This window comes from Acanthopagrus latus, chromosome 8 (assembly GCF_904848185.1).
Source record: "Acanthopagrus latus isolate v.2019 chromosome 8, fAcaLat1.1, whole genome shotgun sequence".
Classification (NCBI taxonomy): domain Eukaryota; kingdom Metazoa; phylum Chordata; class Actinopteri; order Spariformes; family Sparidae; genus Acanthopagrus; species Acanthopagrus latus.
In genome coordinates, this window is record NC_051046.1 from 11,801,257 (window position 1) to 11,821,105 (window position 19,849).

The 19,849-nt window shown below is 40.6% G+C and overlaps 3 protein-coding genes across 7 annotated transcripts; 2 read left to right on the forward strand and 1 right to left on the reverse strand.

Moving 5' to 3' along the window:
- The first annotated feature begins 340 nt into the window (after positions 1-340).
- On the forward strand, positions 341-9,681 carry LOC119024341 (inner centromere protein). 4 transcript variants are annotated; one of them, XM_037107043.1, is made up of 21 exons: positions 341-539; positions 1,757-1,905; positions 2,029-2,139; positions 2,257-2,912; positions 3,013-3,055; positions 3,182-3,251; positions 3,361-3,493; positions 3,622-3,661; positions 3,812-3,899; positions 3,994-4,134; positions 4,544-4,561; positions 6,081-6,190; positions 6,272-6,392; positions 6,487-6,597; positions 6,831-6,997; positions 7,107-7,257; positions 7,468-7,563; positions 7,808-7,843; positions 8,582-8,644; positions 8,755-8,905; positions 9,132-9,681. In XM_037107043.1, exons 2-21 carry the CDS (start codon positions 1,766-1,768, stop codon positions 9,305-9,307), a joined length of 2,622 nt encoding a protein of 873 aa, XP_036962938.1. In that variant the 5' UTR covers positions 341-539; positions 1,757-1,765; the 3' UTR covers positions 9,308-9,681. The 4 variants fall into 4 exon arrangements, with proteins under 4 accessions (XP_036962938.1, XP_036962939.1, XP_036962940.1 ...); XM_037107045.1 differs by having other exon boundaries at positions 343-539; positions 7,137-7,257; XM_037107044.1 differs by lacking the exon at positions 4,544-4,561.
- A 499-nt stretch (positions 9,682-10,180) lies between these two features.
- On the forward strand, positions 10,181-13,928 carry fth1b (ferritin, heavy polypeptide 1b). Of its 2 annotated transcripts, none has more exons than XM_037107057.1 (5): positions 10,181-10,361; positions 11,547-11,650; positions 11,752-11,898; positions 12,107-12,232; positions 12,776-13,928. In XM_037107057.1, exons 2-5 carry the CDS (start codon positions 11,549-11,551, stop codon positions 12,932-12,934), a joined length of 534 nt encoding a protein of 177 aa, XP_036962952.1. In that variant the 5' UTR covers positions 10,181-10,361; positions 11,547-11,548; the 3' UTR covers positions 12,935-13,928. The 2 variants fall into 2 exon arrangements, with proteins under 2 accessions (XP_036962952.1, XP_036962950.1); XM_037107055.1 differs by lacking the exon at positions 10,181-10,361 and adding an exon at positions 11,333-11,390.
- Positions 12,998-19,792, reverse strand: best1 (bestrophin 1). Its single transcript, XM_037107047.1, has 10 exons — positions 19,367-19,792; positions 18,844-19,143; positions 17,573-17,667; positions 17,242-17,475; positions 16,987-17,141; positions 16,795-16,872; positions 16,359-16,511; positions 16,190-16,270; positions 15,952-16,103; positions 12,998-15,866 (listed from the first exon to the last, which is right to left on the reverse strand). The coding sequence occupies exons 2-10, from the start codon at positions 18,993-18,995 to the stop codon at positions 14,798-14,800; spliced, it is 2,169 nt and encodes a 722-aa protein (XP_036962942.1). The 5' UTR covers positions 18,996-19,143; positions 19,367-19,792; the 3' UTR covers positions 12,998-14,797.
- Between the last annotated feature and the right edge of the window lie 57 nt (positions 19,793-19,849).

Here is a 19,849-nt window from a genome sequence, read left to right on the forward strand (position 1 = left end):
TCAAGGCTCATCAAGTTACATTTCTACATGTTTTGTGACACAATGTCTGAAAGAGCAGGAGATAAACATTTCTGTATTTGTGCCTGCAGCGGAGCATATCCTGCTACATGTCAATTGGTTGATTTAAATCTGAGCAACGCTGTAACCCCGCCCCATACTTCCGTTGGGGTTGCTCGTTTCTTCCTCAGAGGTCGACTGATTAAACACTCCGCCCCGTTTTTTGCCATTGTTCCTAACGGCTAGCTCCGCCCCTGTGAATGATATCAAACACCAAATCGAGCACATCTTGTGAAACGTCACTGCGCTTCGGGTCGTGATTGGCTGGTGGAGTTTTGAACAAGTTAAACGGTTTTAGCGGGGAGGTTTGCAGTTTACCCACCGAGTATTATTCCGAGTTTACACACGAGCTGTAAAGCAAAGAGGGAAGTCCTTCATTTTAGAGCATTTATTTTCTCGTCAATATGCTATTGGTTTAGCTTTAAAATAAATAGCGGAGCAACGAGCATCGTATTCCCTCTTCAGAAACCCGGATATCAAAGGTAACGCAGTTTATTTTGACGCTTAAGACAATATTAACGTTAGCTAAGTTAGCGTTAGCTGGTTCACACCGTTGTTCAACATCACCATGATAGCAGTTTTATGTACAGACGCACGACAACATGTCGGTTGAATTTAACCTGCCGCATCTTACAGTGGCTGTTATAGCAGGTTTGGGTATTACTGAATATTATTTGAGTGCTCGTCGACTGCAGTTGAGCTAAGCTAACTTGTTACCTGGGGAACGTTAGCTAATTCTGTCACATCACAAAGCGCCTGTGTTAATGTTAGGCTGATATGAAAGTACTGAGATTTTACTGCACCACAACACATCAGTGCTACTGTGAAATGAAAAGAACTAACGTCAGACAACCAAATGTGATTGACGACCATATTGTTGTTAAATAGCAGCCGACAAGCCCATCAACCGTTCGCTAAAATAAAATGACATTGCGCATGCACAGATTGCATTTAAAAAGACATCGAGTGGTCAAAATGGATCTGGCTATCCAGGACAAAGAAACACATTATATGTCAATAGTGTGATTATTATTTAGGGAGTCTGCACAGCTGCCCGACTTGGCAAAGCAAACTATGAAACGTGTTCAGGAATGATTTTACCCAGAACTGACTGTGACGTAGCGACATTTTGATGATTTAACTTAGTCGGGTTGTTAGAAAATGTTAGAAGATAGTTTACCTCATAACACTGTTATGCTTAGGACAGGGAGCTTATTGGGGTGTGTTGCACACCTCATGGCCCCCCTTTGTACATAGGGACAATTGACTAAACAGAAAATGTTATGTTGGAAATATTTACATAGATACATCTTTCAACTATTTAAGTATTAATAGCAAGCATGTTTTGGTGTCAATTGACGTTAAAAATGTAATTTCTAGGTCCCTCCATAAAGATCACACTTTTTGTAAATAATAGCCTCAGCAGTTTTGTGAATGGGATGTAATTATATTCCTAGACTCTGACTACTTTAATCTACATTTTTGGTGAGCTATTAATGCATTAAATGGTGTAAGCAGGTTTAAAAGATGAGTGTTTTGGGGGGTCTCATAGTCCTGTTCAAAGCAAAATAAACAATGTCAAAGCAGACATTAAAACATAAAGGTCTAGTCATGTATTTATTGGCCCTAATATATTTTTAATAGTTATCTCAAGTCTGCTAAAACTTGTCCTGATGTAACGGTGCGTTCTTTCCCTCAGGCCGTCAACATGAACTCCGTACTAACATCCGTGCGGTCCCTCATGCAAATGTTCGATGGCAAAGCACAAGAATTTGCCAATGAAATTGAGAATGTTCACATGGTTTGGCTTGAGGAGATCCAACAGGAAGCCAACCGCATGTTCTCAAGGTAAGCTTGAGTTGATATCATGACCTCTCTTTTTCCTTTCACAAGTTTCTATCCTCATGAGCTATTGTTCTTACCTCAGAATTTTCTAAGGTTTACTAAAGAAGCTGATTCTTTGTATTTCAGAGATTTTAATGCTGAACCAGAATTAATGCCAAAGACACCATCACAGAAAAAGAATAGTCGCAGGAAGCGCGTGTCTCTGGGTCGCCAGGAAGAAAATCAAGCCAGGCGAAGGTTCGGTGTCCTCATTACCTTTTCAATAAATGCAGAATTTTCTTATTTATTCAACCTGAGCCATTTTAAACAATGATGCCTTTTGTAATTGTAAGTAATTTTTCCTTTCTTGTCCAGATTTTCAAAGGGAAAGCGCAGCAACCTTCGTGGTTCTTCTGTCAAATCACTGAACTTCATTGCTGAAGAAGAGTCTGTTCCCGAGGCCTCGACCTCTGAAACCACCACACAGCCTAAACGTACCACTCGCAAAAACAAACAAAGAAAGTCTGAGGTGACGGAGGAAGTGAACCAGTCAACTCATGGAAACTGTGAAACTGAGAAGGTGGAGAACAGGAAGCCAGAGCTCGTAGAAGAGCTGGACAAAAGTAACGTAGTGAACGATGCAAAAGTGGAGCCAGACTATGCACCTAGGACTCCACCTAAGACACCCGCATCTGGGGTTGTTGTCAGCACTTCTCCGGCAGACCCGTCTCCACCTAAAATACCCTCACCTGAAGTTATTGTCAGCATCTCTCCAACAGACCGCTTGTCTGCTGAGATTGCTCTCCAGCCAGAGCCTTCTCCTGGCCGCACAGCTGCTAAGATTGCCATCGCTGGTGCAGCTCAAAGCTCGCGGCGGAGCTCTGTACGCTGCTCCCTCAAGCTTCGTCACTCGCGGGCTGGTCTACGGCACAGTATGACTCAGGAATCTGTTCGCCGTGCCTCACGTCGCTCCATGCTCAAGAGGAAGGTGTCTCGTGTGTTCAATGCCACATCTAGCAGCAACACTGATGGTGAGGAATTAGTCATCTTTTGTTTATGAATGACAAACTCTTCCACTCTTTGATTCTTAAAAATCTGTATTTTGTATTTTGGTGATCTTTCTGATTGTAGAGGACGCATGTATGGGCTCTGTAGAAGAAGAGGATAAAGAAACGTAAGTAATGAAAAAACGCTTAAAATAAGTGTGCTGAAGTGATAGCCAATTGTGCCATGATATGAATTCACTGTCATTTTGTTTCTTAAGCATTTCTTACCCATATGAATTTATTCACTGCTATAGCAATTATGAAGCTGTAACTGCTGATACAGAGGATAATTCTGCAGCTGAAGAATCAAAGGAAACTCCAGAGGTATGAATATGTCATTGTGTATTAAAAGTGCCAAACTTGAATTCAACTTATCTTTTGATTTATTTGTCAGTTGACTTTTTTTGTGTGTGTTTGCTTTAAATAAATATAGATCGAGGTTAACCAACGCATAAATCCTTCTATTGGACGCATTACTCGATCTGTGGCTGCACACTCTCCCAAATTGGCGCCTCCATCATTGTTTACCACTGAGCAAAATATGAGCACTCCAAACAGCAGAACAGGTGTGTGTGCACTCTATATTTTATTATTTAAGTGTTGTTCAGATTTTAGCTGTGAGTTCTTTTTGAATGTTAAGTTTTAGCAGTAACTTGTATGGGCTAAATCCACATTTGTTGTGTCTGTGTTTCAGTCATCGCTGAGAAGCAACAGTCTTCCAAGTCCAAACGGAAGTAAGTGCTTTGTGTGTTAGTTGCCCTACATAACAGATGGGAGCTTACTACAATATCTGATTTCTGCAAAGCTCTAAAGCCATATCAACTTGTTGACTGTTAAGTATACCCAGTATTCTGTCTTAAAATGTGTTATTTTTGTGTCTTAAGGTCACGCCAGAGTACCAAACGCAAAGCACCAGATACTGTAGAGGAAAGTCCCACAAAGAGGTTCTCCCCTCCGAAGAAAAGTCAGAGTGTAAGATGCAAAAAATGTTGAGGTCAAGAAATGGAAAATTAGTAAAAATGTGAATGAACCTTCAGTTGACACCCTTTCCTTTGGTATAATACAGGCCATCAGACCCAACATGAGGTCTTTCCTCCAAACTGTGCAGAAGAATCAGATGCTGATGATGACTCCAAATACCCTCGGCCGCACTGGTGTTATCAAGTCCTTCATTAAACACACCACTCCTATGAAGATTGATCCTAAGGTACTACATCAGTGTAAAGCAGCAACGCTGTGTTGAATGAGTTACTGATAGGCAAAGGTGGACAAAGGATCAGATTTTGATGAGCTTGATATTAGATCTATTAAGATAAAGATTGGCTCGAGACATCTCGACTCTATAAATATAGTCCACTTACCCAAAACAGACATGTGGTATTGATTTTATTGAAAATAAATAGTATTGCGTCTGCATAACTCGTCATGGGGATATTTGCTTATCGGCCATCTTATAATTTCAGTTGTGTGCATTCCTAAAAAACCCTGAACCTTTTTTAGGGTGAACAGTGCATATTCTAAAAATAAGTAGTAGTAGTAATAATGTGACTCACATTTAAATGAGCTATGAAATGTTATAGTCCTCTTAATTGGATGTTTTTTTCTCCCTTCCCCAGTTGAGCACTGGTATAGTGGTAAGTGTGGATGTGCACTGTATGTTGGTTGTGGGCAATTGGTGGTGTCTAATATCCCACTGTGTAACTAATTTTCCTTATTTCCCACATAAGCCCCTTTCACACTTCCACATTTAAATGTAAATGTTGAGCTGAAATCAACACTTACCACAGTTCTATAGCTGAAAATTTAGAAAGACTTCTTTTAAGTTAGTGGGAACCTGAGCTGCTACATTTCAGTCTAAATCACATAAAGAGTTAAATCTTATGTAGAATAGACTCTCTGACAGAGACAGACACGCATGAAGAAAACCAAAGCCACATCACCATAACTGAGCCCTGCCCTGCATGGTCCACAGGTGAAAGGGGCTACTGTCAACACCACCCCAAATTTCACTTTTTAGTTGATGGTCTCTCATCCCACGGGTCACTAATTCTCATCGTTTGCAATCTTTAAATCTAACAATCCTTCAGACTGCCTAATGGCTTTAGCAACTCACTGTTTGTTGCCTTTGAAGCATTATTTGACCAGAAGTAGAAATTGAAGTAAAAATCCATCTTAACGAGAAGCCTTACTTAAACTTTACTGATTTTTAAAAAAAGATTTACTGTGCAGAGAAGTTACTGGAACTATTGTTAGTGTTACTTTATAGGATTCTGTGTTTGACAGCGGCTTGTTCTGTGATCAAATGGCATTCAGCCACTCTTGTTGGTCTTTGGACATGTGTTGCTGTTTCTATGCTTCATGTCTGTTTAGGAATAAAACTAATTGTTAGATAAAATTACACAGGCCCTATTCAGACCCGGTTCTGCTCTCTCTGGAATAATGAGAAGCCACAACAACAAACATAATGGATTGCCTGATTTCCATTTGGTTCACTCTAATGTAAATTGTGAGCAGCAGACCTTAGTGCCATCTGCTTCAGCTAATCTAACCATTGAACTAGTAAATGCAGTGAGTGTCAGGGAGGTAGTCTCCCTTACAAATTGCATGATTTAAAGGGTTGCGTGAGGAGAAACATAACAAACTTTGCAAAATGAGTACTGCAATTTCTAAATCATTCAAGCCGTGAAAATTCGGCATTTAGTTCAATACAAAAAGTTGTTTATTTCCACAAAAAAGTGTCAGCTGCATTGCTGTATCAGTCAGGTGTGAATCAGCAGATTTCAAACTGTCCACTTGTGATTGGATTGTTCAGTATTGATGTCATAAGCAGGCTAAAGTCATGACAGTAACCAAGTGTTGAGGCACACAATCTATCTGATGAGTGTTGCTTGTCTCTCGTCAAAGGACGGCTATATCTCTGCAGTTCAGCAGTGTTGGAGCAAATTTGATGGGGAAAAAACACAGTCAGTTAGGGTGGATCCTTGCTTCATCTGTCGGCTCCAGGGATGTGATGATCTGCTTCAGCATAAATGCACAAAGTAGCACACTGCTACTTTGGATTCTTTTTGCATTTACCACTTAATATAGTGTATCAGAATTAGCTGATTTTTGGCAACATCAGCCAAACAAAATCCTTGTCTTTTTTTCCCTCAGACCAAAGAGCGCGTCAAACTGGAAGCACTTAAAAAGAAACAGGAGCAAGAGGAGGAAAGAATGAAGAAAATGGAGGATGAGAAAAAAAGGAAACAGGATGAACTTAAAAGGTTAACTTCATTATACACCCACTGGACAGCTGATTAATTGAATATTATTTTTTCTATATTAACTATGACCATGTTTTGCAGGAAAAGGGATGAGAGGCTAAGGAGAGTGTTTGAGGCCAAAGTAAAAGAAGAGCAGAGGGAGGAGGAAAAGAAAAAGAAGATTGAACAAAAAATGGCCCAGATTGATGAGAAAAATGATAAGGTATATAACACATTTTGTGTTTTTGAAATCTGTGTGTCAATCTTAAAACTGATTCAACAATGTTGTCTAATCTTTGATATGTTTTCTGGTTCAGCGTCAGGCAGAGGAGAGGGCTAAGAAGAAGGCGGCTATGAAGCGCCAAGAGGAGCTCGAGCAGAAAAAGAAGTTGGAAGACGAGGCAAAGAGGAAGAAGATGCAACAAGCAGTGAGATGATGCTCTTTTGGAAGTTATTTATGCTTCACTCACTGTTACCTGTAGCTGTGCTTAGTTTGGTGTACACTGACGTTTTCGTCATGTACATGCTGATAACGGACTCGCTCAGAGCACAATCCTATCACACTGCTCACTAGATTTTTTGTAACTCAAATGCACAGTATTGCAATTAAATGTTTCTAATGTGTGTGTGGGGTTTTAACATTGTTTTTTGTTTCTACCAGGAGGAGGAGAAGCGGCAGCAGGAGTCACTGGCCAAGAAGAAGGCAGAGGAGGAAGAACAGTTAGCTCGTAAGCTGGCTGAAGCTCGCAGAGCCTTGGAGCTAAAGAGAGAGCAAGAACGTGAGAGGGAGAGAGAGCTAGAGAGAGAACGACTAGCTGCTGCTGAAAGGTCAGTCATAACGTCTTTATAAACCCAAGTAACTGAATTAACTGTCTGAACAGTGTATGAAATAAACATGCACTGGTGAAGTTATAAGAAAAATGTTTATTGACTCCAGGGTTTGTTGTACTGACTTGGTGTCTGTCAGGGAGCGTGTGGAAAGGGAAAAAGCTCTCGCTCTACAACGGGAGCTGGAGAGAGCAGCGAGGGAAAAGGAGAGGAGAGAACTGGAGGAAAAGAGAAAGGCACTGGAGGAAAGAAGAAAACTGGTAAGAAATGTATCCAGGAAGATGCTTGGACATTAGTTTGACTAAGGACCTCCATATAACCTTGTTACCATGGTCATGTTTACCTCCTTGAATCAACTGTGTGGATAAGTAGTCCACTCACTAATGAATTAAATTTGTCTAGGCTTCTGTAGCTCTGGGTTTATTTGGTTGCTCATCTGGCCAGCTTTTAATGTGTCTTTCTCCCACTAGGAGGAGCAACTGAGATTAGCTGCAGAAGAAAAAGCTGCGAAAGAGAGAGAAGCTGCTAAACAAAGAGAAGCTGCCGCCGCTGCTGCTGCTAAACAGGTAATCTAGAGTTTACAATGAGGCTAGATAGACCTGCACAGCTGAAAATAAGCAAAAGCTGACAAAGGTTAATTATTCTCAGTTTGAAGAGGAGCTTCATCTAAATTACAAAACGTTCTCATATCATCTGCTCATGTAGGTTTAGGTTTTGTTTATTTAGCTTCATTATCCACAAACTTTGCTCTTGAACACTTTCAAGAGGTCTCTATATATAATTCTCAACATTTACTCTTTTCCCCCAAAGACCGCTGCTGTACTGAATGTGACCATGGATATCGAGGTAAGAATTGCAGCCTAGTCACTAAAAAACATATATTTTTAATTTTTTGGTAATTTATCATTCAGATAAATTGGGACATTTTTGAATGAAACATTTTATTGAAATGTAGGTGTAAGTATTCAGCGATCCTGATAATACACACAAATTATTTACATTAATGAGTTTAGTTCCCATCATCATCATTAAAGTTCCCATCAGTTCAGCATAGGTGTAAGTTTGTGTATTTTCCAAACTTTTACTTTGTTTTGGAGTTTGTAATTTCCTGGAAAATGGTCAAAATATTGATGACTGATCCTGCATTCAGAAACGATATTTGTGATCAATTTTTAAATCCCAGATCAGTTCACAATTTTTTTTTTTTTACTTTATTCACCGATTTGGGCAAAACTGGATCTTGGAGGATAAATGCACATTCTGTGCTATTGGCTGCTGAAAATACCAGTTGGCATCCATGACAAATTCTTCATTAGTTTCTTGATTTTACAGGAAACAAGTAAATATGCCGAATCTAGTAGCACTTTGCTGTTTAATGGGAACTTTAAATGTCTCTGTGGCGGCTTTGTCTTTTCTGGGCGCTGTGGAGATATTTTTTTAAAAAGTCATGTTCAGAATACAGTGTTACTCAACAAGACACCTTTAGTGTATCTGTGAGGTCTTGCAAACATGTAAAGTGCATGTCATTCTCAGCAGTGGTGACATAAAACATATTTTGACTGCTTCTTTTCTTGCTGTTTCCAGCGCTCTGTAATGAGCACGCCTGTAGGAAAAGGTGGTGGCCTAAACGTGACTGTGGATATTGAGGTAAAATGACATAATGTATTTTTTGCACATGTATTTAATTTCTAAAAACCTGACTATAAAGTTTCCATCAGAGTACATCCTCATAGTGTGTGTTTTATCTTCCTCTGTAGAAATCACCACAATCATACGTCATCACTCCAAAGGGCGGAAACAAACCCTTGATGTCCAAAAGTGCAGAAGATTATGGGATGGACCAAAACAGTGACGACTCTACTGATGACGAGTCTGCCCCAAGGAAACCCATTCCATCCTGGGCAGAAGGTAGGGATGGTTTCATGAAACTATCATTTATTATGATGACGTTAAGTTTTTACATCATGGCGGAACTGCTGCAGAGTTGGGTCCAGACATGTTTTGCCAGTGTCAGTGTTTTTTCTCATGTTGTTTGGACTTAATTCAAAACATTATTATGCTTTTGTTTTGGTTTCACATGTCCAAAATACATTTGCACTCATTAAACATTTTTCTTAATTTTTCCCCTGTCTAGGTCACAATCTGCAGCAGATAATAATGAAGCAGTACTTTAACCCTCCTGATTTAGACTCTATCTTTGGAACAGTTGAACCACCCAGACTGGAAAATATCTTTTACAAGAAGAAGCCTCGCTATTTTAAACGCACCAGCTCTGCTGTGTGGCACTCGCCTCCAGTGGGATCCAAGTAAAGTCTGTACACTGATACAAATGTACTTTGTTGTATAAAGTTTTCATTTTGTGTTGAAGTCCAATAAAGTAACATGTTTTCCCCTTTATATTAAATTGTTTTTATGGTTTTAGGCATCTGTGTTTTAGTAATATTGTTAGTAGTCTGTAAAATATCATGATTCAGAGTGATACACAAGTGATGCTTTTACTTGTACTTGAAAAGGGTGTGTATTATAACCCAGTGGGATATTAAAGTTTTGTTTTTGTTTTTTTCCTCCCAAATGATCAGTAAAAACTTTCTTTTGTATGATTGTGTGTACTGACTGTAAATGATAGCAGAATTCTCATGTCTGGGATTTATTCAAATACAATAAAATGGTTGATTACGGCAAAATATTGTGTACATGTGGAGAGTTATGAAGACAAGTTAAGATGTGTCACAAAGGCTTTATGCAACAGATCACTTTTCTCTATTGACTGTATTTGAGTGGAGTGTAAGTTGACATGAGAAATTAGACCACCCTGTCTCAGTTGCCTAGGGAAGTCTTTAACAGTGTTAAACCTTAAGATATTGACAGAAAAGTAATTACCACCACAAGAAATATGCTTGACATAGGAAACTTGAGATGATGTATCTGTCTATCTTGTATGTTTGGGATCATTGTCATCTTGTCATCTAATTGATTTTACTTTCAATTTTGTTCTTTTAAAATTTGATTCTTTATGACTTTTTACCTTTTTTAAAATCTCCTAATTTCAGTGTTCAGTCACATTAATGTGACTTTTTAAAAGGTCTTATAATTACGATTTATCGTGAGAAGTTTTTTGTTTTTAAGTCAAGACTTATTTTTAATGTTTTTTTCTGTTTTGTTTTGTTTTTTTTTTTGTTTGCCTGGCGGATTTGAGCTTCCATACTCACCGGATCGTCGAGCAGACTGTGTTCGTTTGCAGTGACGGCGGGTAACGTCAGCCAGTCTGCTAACTTAAGTCGTTGGGAAGTTGACGGCATAAATATCGGACTACTTCACAGCTATCTTTTTACTTTTGTTAAAACGTCAGAGATCCACAGAACAGGTAGGTTTTACACACCACCTCTGATGCAGCGTTCTAGCTAGCTTGGAAGCTAGCTAGTCGATGGTCACCTGCAGATGCACTGATCGAGATGTGCTCGCTAACAGCGCCTAGCAACCATAACTATACATCTGTGCTAGCAACGCTCGATGTCTCTGGTAGCTTGTTAATAAGATAGTTAGCTAACCTGTCAAATAAAACAACTGATAAGGCTAGCAATACCATAGTATTATTACTAGTCCCTGCTAACATTACAGTCCCTTTTTAATGTTATATTTGACACCATGTTAGCAAGCATTGTTATCATTTAACAGCTCGGCTTGACGCTTAACGTTTCTTAAATAAGCTTATATGCTAAATTAGCCAAACAATCTTATTCTGGCTGATTATAGAAGTCACAGCCATTTTGCGCCCTCTTGAGACATTACTTGCTACGTTATGTCATTATCATTACTTCGTAAATATTTAGCCATATTTAGCTAATTACACATTAAAAACAAAAGTCAGGAGTGTTTATTCAGCTTGTTAGGAGTTGGTTTGAACAATAGTGTCTCATGTTGTTTTCATTTGGGTTACAATCAGATGAAGGTCACAGTCTGTCTGGATCAATATGGATGCAGTTATATCCCTTAAAGGGTCGATGCACCTGAATCAGCATAATTCGCAGACATGGGAGTGAGTTTGTAAAGGTGCAGTTTGTTTATCAGAACGTTATAGAAGAAAGAAATGCATGTAAACTTCACATGTTAACGAAAATAACTTTGAACTAAAAAATGAACGGCATGGATAAATACAAACAAGAAAAAACAATGTATTATTTATTAGTTGTTATATGAGTTATTTGTGAATTCATTGGTTTGCATGTTTGAATAAATGTGTCGTCTTTTGGAAATACATGTATTCAGTTATTTGCTGAAAAGAATAGTGTGTCAGGTGTTAGCAGGTTTGATGTATCATCAGCCTCTGTCTCAGCATCGGTGTCCTGGTTCATGATCAGTTACAACACAAACGACTTCAGCTGTACCCGTCTAGGTGTGTCATTAGCAGTGGTCTGTAAGGTCTTTTCTTGCTATGCTTCCCTAAGTTGCCGACTCCATCTCATACTCTGCCTAACATGTCACTGATAGAACAGTGTCACTGAAATTTTCTCACACCTTTTTTTTTTCTCCATTATTTGCATTTATACAGAAATGACTTCACAAATCCGACAGAACTTCCACCAGGACTGCGAGGCTGCCATCAACAGACAGATAAACCTGGAGCTTTATGCGTCTTATGTTTATCTCTCCATGGTAAGAAATACGTTTCAGCTCGTAATGCAATGTGCTTTGTGCACAGCTCAGGTCTGTTTGTGTCTTTAAAGCTTCTCTTCTTTGTTTGTGTTGGCTTGTAGGCATATTATTTTGACAGGGATGATAAGTCCTTGCCAAATTTTGCAAAGTTCTTCAAGGAACAGTCCAAAGAAGAGCAGGAACATGCAGAGAAGCTGATGAGTCTGCAGAACAAGCGAGGAGGCAGAATTTTTCTGCAGGACATCAGAGTATGTACTGATACTTTTTCTACTTTTGACAAAATGATTGTGATAACAGCATCTTTTTTTTTCGGGGAAGGGATGATGCTTTCTAAGATTGTCAGTTGAGATGCAAGCACCCTTTTATGATGCAATTACTATTTTTCTGTTGGTTATTTTTGTAAAAGGATTATAATATCAGTGTTGAATTGTTATTAATTATGTATGTATGTCATAGAAACCTGATAGAGATGAGTGGGGGAGCGGTCTGGAAGCTTTGGAGTGTTCCTTGCAGCTGGAGAAAAGTGTAAACCAATCCCTGCTGGACCTGCAGAAAATGGCGGCTGAGCACAATGACCCTCATGTAAGTTACACAGCATCAGGCTGCGTCATGCTCCAGCTCTGTCACTGCTGCCAAAGACGATCCGCTGTCTGTCTTAATTAGCATTTAACTTTCATCCTGATGTATTTTATTTGTTTGGGGCCTAAACTGCACACAGTCTCAGCAGTTGTCATTAGTGAATGAAAGAGAGAGGAGGAAAGCGAGGCAGTGTTAAGTGTTATGACATGTAGAATGAGAACAAGCATTGAAATGTTGTCATATTGAAGCCCAGCCAAAAACACATTCCACAGCTGAATGAGCTGCAAATCTGTACTTATGCTCGTAAAACAGGAGAAATGTGGAGAAAACTATTCCAAACTACATTATACTGTAAGGGTTGCTGCTGAAAAACAGCCGCTCCACTTCTGAAGTGGTTCCAGTTTACACAACATCGTGTCGGTGCTGTGACTGAGCCGCAGTGCATCCTGATGCTGTGTACATTCGGTGTTAGAGAACATGCAGTCCCTTTTATTTAGAGGATCTGACTGTGTAATAAGAATAACATCCTATCTATTTTATTCACAGATGTGCGACTTCATAGAAACACATTATCTGGATGAGCAGGTCAAATCTATCAAACAGCTCGCTGACTGGATATCTAACCTGCGCCGCATGGGAGCCCCTCAGAGCGGCATGGCTGAGTATCTCTTTGACAAACACACCATGGCCGACGAGGGCAGTTAAACTGCATAGATGACACTGATGATCATCTCCACTGCATGCCGTCCTGCTCCCTGTCATGTACTGCATGTATCACAGATAACGCTGCTTTATTTATGTTGTCAATCAATTGCAGAATTTGCACAAGGCATAGATAGCTTTCTAAACTAATGTTTTGTAGAAATAAAGACCAAGCAAACCTTTAAATCCTTTAAATTAGGCCTCATACTTCCGTATATTTAACAGACTGTTCAGTGTTTTTCATGTTTCCAAAGTACAGTTGCTAAAACTCTACAATCTAATGTCTGAGTTTGAATTTAAAGTACAAGGAAATTACAAATGACATGGAAACTTATAGTTCTGGTTGTAATATTTTTTTATATATGAAATTATTTTTAGATGTATCGTGAAATCATTTCAAGTTTTACTTTTTTACTTTACAAGCCTTTTTTTTAGCTGAGTGTTAAATTGCATTCCATATATTTTTAAAAATTTATAATCCACAATTTTTCCTGATTTTGCAACAAAATATTTGCGTCATTAACGATATTTAAAGCGATGAGAGTTCTCAAACCTGAACATTTAGGCTATCCATCATTGTAATAGCCTTCAGTTTAAAAATTGTTAAACTTAACTCAAACTTAAATCAACTGAAACTGTGCATAAAAGGAAACTTTGAAGAGTGAACAAAGGGACAAATGAATTGACAGGTTACAGACACATTTAATTAAAAGCTATTGAATTAAAGTGATTTCATTATTTAATTTCCACTTGGTCTATCTGCTATCGAATGATGAATTAAAAGTCTCTCTTGTAAATGGGATCTTTATCCCAGTGGGACTTCCCGGTAAAATGCAGTAAAGGTGAAAAAAAAGTAGATAAAAAATCATTATCTTCTCAACACGATGTGGAGGGAAAATTGGGTGAAGTTTTTTTCTTTTTGCAAAACATTTGTGGAGCATCAGAGCATTTTCCTAAACTGAAGTGTGAGGTTGTTTAAAAATGTAAAAAATAAAAATAAAATCACTTTTGCAGCATAATCCAAGTTTCAGCAAGCCGTGAGATCCTGACTAATATTTAAAATCTGTATGAACTCATCCTTTAATTTACATTTTCAAAAACATATAACTACTGTGATTAAAAATGACACACTAAACTCTCCATATATTCACTTATCATTCACTTCTAAATGCATCAGCTTTGAGTTGCATCAATCGTGTATTTATGGAATAACTACATAAGGTGTCTGTGTAAGCTGACTGTACAGAAGCTGCTTAAAATCAAATATGTTTGTTATCCGAACACACTGACGTGTTTGAGCAGATGTGACCCAGGAAAATGTTTCTTCGTACAGTTGGCTTCTTCTCTCTGCATTTGCTTTATATAACATGAACATTATATGAATATGTGTGATTTTAAGTTGAACTGTACAAATCATTTCCTTGTATAACAAAATAAAATAGTAATCAAATAATTTCAAGTTTCAGTTTTTTTATTGAAAAAACAAAATGCCAAAAGAAACAAAACATATGATGCTTAGTATTTATTAAAGAGTACACTGATGGGGAACAATGCTCAGAAGACTAGTTCTTTTTTAAATGTACACATTTTTGCGTCCTGTTGCTGAGTTTTAGTAGAAACCTTTCCTTTGCATGTTGACAGTTAAATCTCATAAGGTGCTTTTTGCGTTACAAGTAGGTTAATTGTTCTATAAGAGCTTATCAGGAAGTAGAGATTAACTCAGTGTTTGCAACAAATACTTTTCAGTTTGTGTGTTAGGCTTCAGATGGCTGTAATGCGCGTCCGATGGAGCGCAGATCAGGACCTGTTCGTGTGTAATGTTTTGAAAGCCACATGTGATACAAAAACAGTCTGTCACACCTTTTCTCAGTCCTGCTCCCTCTCCCCTGTCGCCTTGTTCACCCCGCTGTCCACCAGAACGCCCAGCAGGTCCCCTTCAGCCAATGAGATTCCTGAATCATTGGGCGAGTTCTGCTGATTGGTTTCTTGCTGCGATGACGCCGAAGTGGAAACTGTGTTATTACTCAGCCCGCCGTTGGTGCCCCCGTTGCTCGCCCTCATGCTGGCGCTGAAGTTCCCATGGTTACTAAAATTACTGTGACCTGCACCATTGCAGAGACTTCCTGTTGTGCCAGTGCTGTTGGTGCTTGTTGCATTAATGCTGTTAGAGCTGCTGTTGGGATTACTGGGATTTGCTGCCGCTGTGCGAGCGGGTGAAGTGAACGAGAACACTCTTTCCCCTCCGCTTCCTGCCGCTCGAGCACTTGGGGGTCCGGGCTGGGCGTCAGCTGAGGGGAGGGTGTCCAGAGTAAGGCGTGGAGGTGGAGGGCGGCGAGACAGCAGGCCGTGTCCAGGTCTGAGTTTAGATATCGGGCAGAGTTCAGGTGGGTCTGGGAAGGAGAAGGTAGGGGCACTGGGGACCCCACTGTCCTCACTTAGCCAGGGAAAGGCAGAGGATGGAGGTGGGGGGACGTGGTTTGGGGTGTCAGGAGGCAGCAACTGTGAGCCCACCATTGGATGAGCAAGGGAGCTGCAGCTGCGGTCCCACTCATTCTGAGTCCGCCGGGCTGGTCGAGGGCGGGGCACCGTCGGGGGCACACAGTGGATGGGTGTTTGTGGGCAGCTGTAAAAACCCGGCCTCTCATACAAGGGCATGGTGGAGAAGGCGTAGTCCGGATCTCGCTCTTGGTTCAAAGGCTGGCGGGCTTGACTCGGAGGCGATGGTCCTTCCTGTTGAAGGTACAGAGGGAAGCGACTTAGCGGAGCTCCAGGGCGTCGGCGCAGCAGAGAGACCCGGGAGGAGCGAGGGAAGTTTGGGGACTGGACGCCGAGAAGACGACCCAGCCCTCCAATCAGCGGGGTGGAGTAGTTGGCTTCCTCGTGTTCTTTGATTTGCTCCAGATTGGACTGAAACTCCATCTCCTCCTTTGGAACACTAGATTGGATCAAATAAATGGTTAGGTGATGATTAGCTGGACTGTTTTATAATGTCTTCAGGAAAAACATAAACATTACTGAACCTGATATCGAGGGCTGAGCCCATGAAGGAGGGTTTGCGGTGTTCGGCGCTGGCAGCGGTGTAGGGAGGCTGAGGTTCAGATTCATTCCAGTACATATCCCTCTCAACCAGCGGCAGGCTGTCGTACATCTCATCCACAGACAACAAAGACACCTGGGAGACAAAAGAAACCAAAGCAAGAAGATGAAGACAGACTCTCGATCAAAAAAGGGGGGAAATAGTTTGGTCTGAACGCAAACCTGTAAGTTACGATCAACAAGCCAGTTGGTTTCAAAGTCGTCGTCGTCTTCACCGAAAGGGTTTATGAGTTGTTCAGCCACCTGAGACCATGAACAGGAAAGACAGAAAACATTAAAAGGGCAAAGCATCAGTGTAACGTGATCACAACATGAATCCGTTGTTCCTCACCTTCAGCCAACCAACATAGAAGAAAAACTGCAACAGGGTGAAAACAGGGAGGTAGAAGTCTATATCGTGACCCGGGTACCCCTGAGCTGGATCCAAGAACTGGCGACCAATCAGACAAGCCAGGAAGAAGCTGTAGACCGCCACCGTCACCACCTAGTTAAGAGACATGAGTCAAATCTACAAGTGTTTCAGGATTAGTCTCTTGTAAAGTGTTCACGCTGCTGATTGGATCTTGTTCTTCATGATCAATCACTAATTTTGATCAAACTGAGCAAATCATTTTAGGTACATGATGATTTTTGTAGCACACAAAATCACATTCATATAGACTACAGGTATCACTGTCATTAGCTGTGTTATCTCTGTACACAATCACTGTACATTCATCACTAAATGCAAACTATTCTTCAGTCCCATCGCAGTATATCAACGAAACCTGAGTATAGACAAGAGGCAGGCTGATCCAGTCGTAACCGTACAGCTTCATACACTTTGCCCGTAAACTATTCAACTCCTGAACAGAGAGGAAAAAAAGAGCAAGACAGGCAAAAAAACATGTTTCAGAGCAGAGGATTTTCACATAGTGAAGATGTTCAGGCCCGCACACAGACAAAACATGAAGACCTACAGTGAGAATGGCTGTGAGCGCCACGTCATTGTTGATGCGACCCTCAGTGCGAGCCCTCAGAGCCAGGCTGACGAACCACATGCAGGGCACCCAGAACTTGTTGTGAGGAGAGGGCAAGTCCTCCAGGTGCCTCAGCTCCTCCGACGTCATCAGACCTGAGAGGAACAAACACAGCGTGGACGAAACCACCACTTCACACACTCTCTTGTATGTGTTAAGACTGGCTTGGTAGGTGGTTTCATTGCTACGTCGTACCTGCCTGCACCAGATGCTCCATGGTGGGAAACCTCTTGTAGACGGCAGTGCTGACAGAGCGGTAGATGAGCACGCCAGAGAGGTTGGCGTATCGCATCAGGGTTCGTCGGGTCAGCCTGGAGGCCTCGTCCGCTCCACGAACATGACCTCCCACCAGCGCTGCCAGGCGGTCCGGCCAGGGGACGTTCTCATACTGGCCCCACCAACGTGACACGACCAAAGTCACATAAAACCCTGACAAAAAGAAAGAACAAGAATCGGATGCCAACCTCTTGTGATGGTTACAAGGATGTGACATTTTAAAAATAGAAAATAATCTGTCTAAACTCACCCAACACGAACGACACAGGGATGAGCTCTGCGTAGCGGTCGCAGTATATAGCCAGCTTCTCAAACAGCCTCCTCTGGTCATCACTTAACACAAACCTGGTGAAGGAAACAACTACTGAGTCCATCACAATTTTAAAAAATGGAGGGGAGCCTTTTGGTCTTTTTGCTGTTGTTGACAAAAAAACTCAGTTTCTCCTCAAAAAGTGAAAAGTTTCTTACTTTTTCTGTAATAACAACATACTTCTCATGTTTCTCTTGACTTAACATACCAGAGTATTCTTTTTACATCAAAACTGTTCTTTTCTTCACAAAATCAATATATATTCAAAACAAGAAGCATTTATTGCATTTAACAACAGGCTAACATTTTCATACTATAATATGAATCTGAGCAAATGTCACTTTTGTCATGGTGGCATTATTATGTCACTGTAAATGTGAAGGACGCCTCAACTAAATTTGTATCTGGTAGAAATCCATTTAACTTTGTCACACTTGTAGGTAAAAGCAATGGGTGTGATGAAACCATGATGTAAGTAGTTGCTCTTAAACTATACAGTTATATTTAAATTAAATACAATTAAAATACACTGTACTACTGGCAAAAACGGAAGCTATGGCCAGTGTGTATTAAGAGGGATCTACTTGCAGAACTAGAATTATATATTCAGAAATATGTTTTTTGTATGTCTCTTATGGCCTGAAACAATGGCCTGTATTTTTGTTACCGCTCCAATTAATCTTTAATATCTACAGAGGTAATTGGTCGTCTTCCGCGGAGTCAACCATGTTTCTACAGTAGCCCGGAATGGACAAACCAAACACTGGCTCTCGAGAGGGACTGTCACATTCATGGCAGACTCCTCAGTGAGGCGTATTAAGTTGGTTGAAATCTGGAATCTCACTGCTAGAGGGAACTTAATCTTAGACACTGGACCTTCAAATTTACAATTCCTCACCCATAGATCCCACAAAGGCTACTCACAGATTTTCCACTGGCCCCCAAATTCCAGCTCTAATAATTGTCTAATAAGTAACACGAGATTCCAATCGTGAAATGCTAAAGAGAAAGTGTCACCATTATGTAGTATGTACACTAAAGAGCACAAGTTTCTACAACTATTCAATAACCATTCAAGTAACTAATTAAGTGATTGATTCAAATTTGAATACTCAATTAGCCTTAAAAATCCAGTTACATTCACTGTAACTGCAGAAGGAGGACATTAAAAACAACCAGTGGAGTTTAGAGTGTTCGGTCAGAGAGAGTACCTATAAACGACACTGAAGAAGGAGTAGAGAACAGTGAAGATGATGAGCTCTCTGTAGAGCAGTTTATAGATGCTGCCCTTCCATCGCAGAAGCAGGTTAAAGAAGGTCCCCAGACCTGCATCAGCAACCCTGCGAGAGTATGTGACTGTCATTGCTGCTGCTGCTGCTTCTTTCTGGCCAACTTGCTGGCTGACTGTGGAGTGACATGAAGGAAACCAGTGTGACAATGCTCTCTGGAGTTCGTCTGAGCTCAGCGTCAGCGACCAACCTGGATCTCATAAGGACAACTGGGTCACATATCTGAAAATGAAGAAAAACACAGCAGTGTTATTTCACACAGTTATTTGTGTTATTTTACACACAGTGTTCTCCTCCTTCTTTGAAATCATACACCCTCACTGTGTTGAGATACAACATTAATCATTTACCTGAGCAGGTGTCTGTCAGGCTACAACATGTGAGGGTCCCAGAGGGTCAATTCGACTGACTCAAACACAAGGCTATAAAAGTTGTGCTTACTTACCATGCAACATGAGGACGTCTGGCCATTGTACCCGCTGTGGCTCGAGATGTGTGGCGGCAGAGTTCTCGGCGAATGTTGTAGAAGGGAGAGAAGGAAAGAAAAAGAGAGCGGGGGACTCCTACACCTCCGGTCACTTGATGTGTTAATCTGTTTCAGCAACAAAGCTGCATTGTGAGACCGGGTCCTGTTAATCTGAAGCACCCACACGGCCACAAATAGGTTTGGTCAAAGGCATGAGTGCTGAGTTGTTCAGATGTTTTGGGACTGTGTGACCAACTTCAGCAGCCAGTCCAACCACTTTCTTTAAAGTTTGACACATTTCTCTCTCTCTCTCTTTCACTGCAACACAAAGACACACCTTTTTTTAGCGAACATTCTCATTTCTTGATTTCACTGAGCCTCTGCAGGGAGATTTGATTGTTTTCCATTTGAAGCATCAGTCTGTATTTGATCATGGAAAACTCTCGATCAGGTGAGAGTGTG

What these genes read in the sequence shown, in the direction of transcription:
- LOC119024341 (XM_037107043.1), top strand. Translation starts at nt 1,766, where the DNA reads ATGAACTCCGTACTAACATCCGTGCGGTCCCTCATGCAAATGTTCGAT. An exon ending in CCGCTGCTGCTGCTAAACAG is followed by an intron (nt 7,564 to 7,807) that starts GTAATCTAGAGT and finishes TTTCCCCCAAAG; the next exon opens with ACCGCTGCTGTACTGAATGT. An exon ending in ATGTGACCATGGATATCGAG is followed by an intron (nt 7,844 to 8,581) that starts GTAAGAATTGCA and finishes TGCTGTTTCCAG; the next exon opens with CGCTCTGTAATGAGCACGCC.
- best1 (XM_037107047.1), bottom strand. Translation starts at nt 18,995, where the DNA reads ATGACAGTCACATACTCTCGCAGGGTTGCTGATGCAGGTCTGGGGACC. An exon ending in TGCCTCTTGTCTATACTCAG is followed by an intron (nt 16,512 to 16,794) that starts GTTTCGTTGATA and finishes TCTCTTAACTAG; the next exon opens with GTGGTGACGGTGGCGGTCTA. An exon ending in TTGTTGATCGTAACTTACAG is followed by an intron (nt 16,104 to 16,189) that starts GTTTGCGTTCAG and finishes TTTGTCTCCCAG; the next exon opens with GTGTCTTTGTTGTCTGTGGA.
- fth1b (XM_037107055.1), top strand. Translation starts at nt 11,348, where the DNA reads ATGATCAGTTACAACACAAACGACTTCAGCTGTACCCGTCTAG. An exon ending in CTTATGTTTATCTCTCCATG is followed by an intron (nt 11,651 to 11,751) that starts GTAAGAAATACG and finishes GTTGGCTTGTAG; the next exon opens with GCATATTATTTTGACAGGGA. An exon ending in CTGAGCACAATGACCCTCAT is followed by an intron (nt 12,233 to 12,775) that starts GTAAGTTACACA and finishes TTTTATTCACAG; the next exon opens with ATGTGCGACTTCATAGAAAC.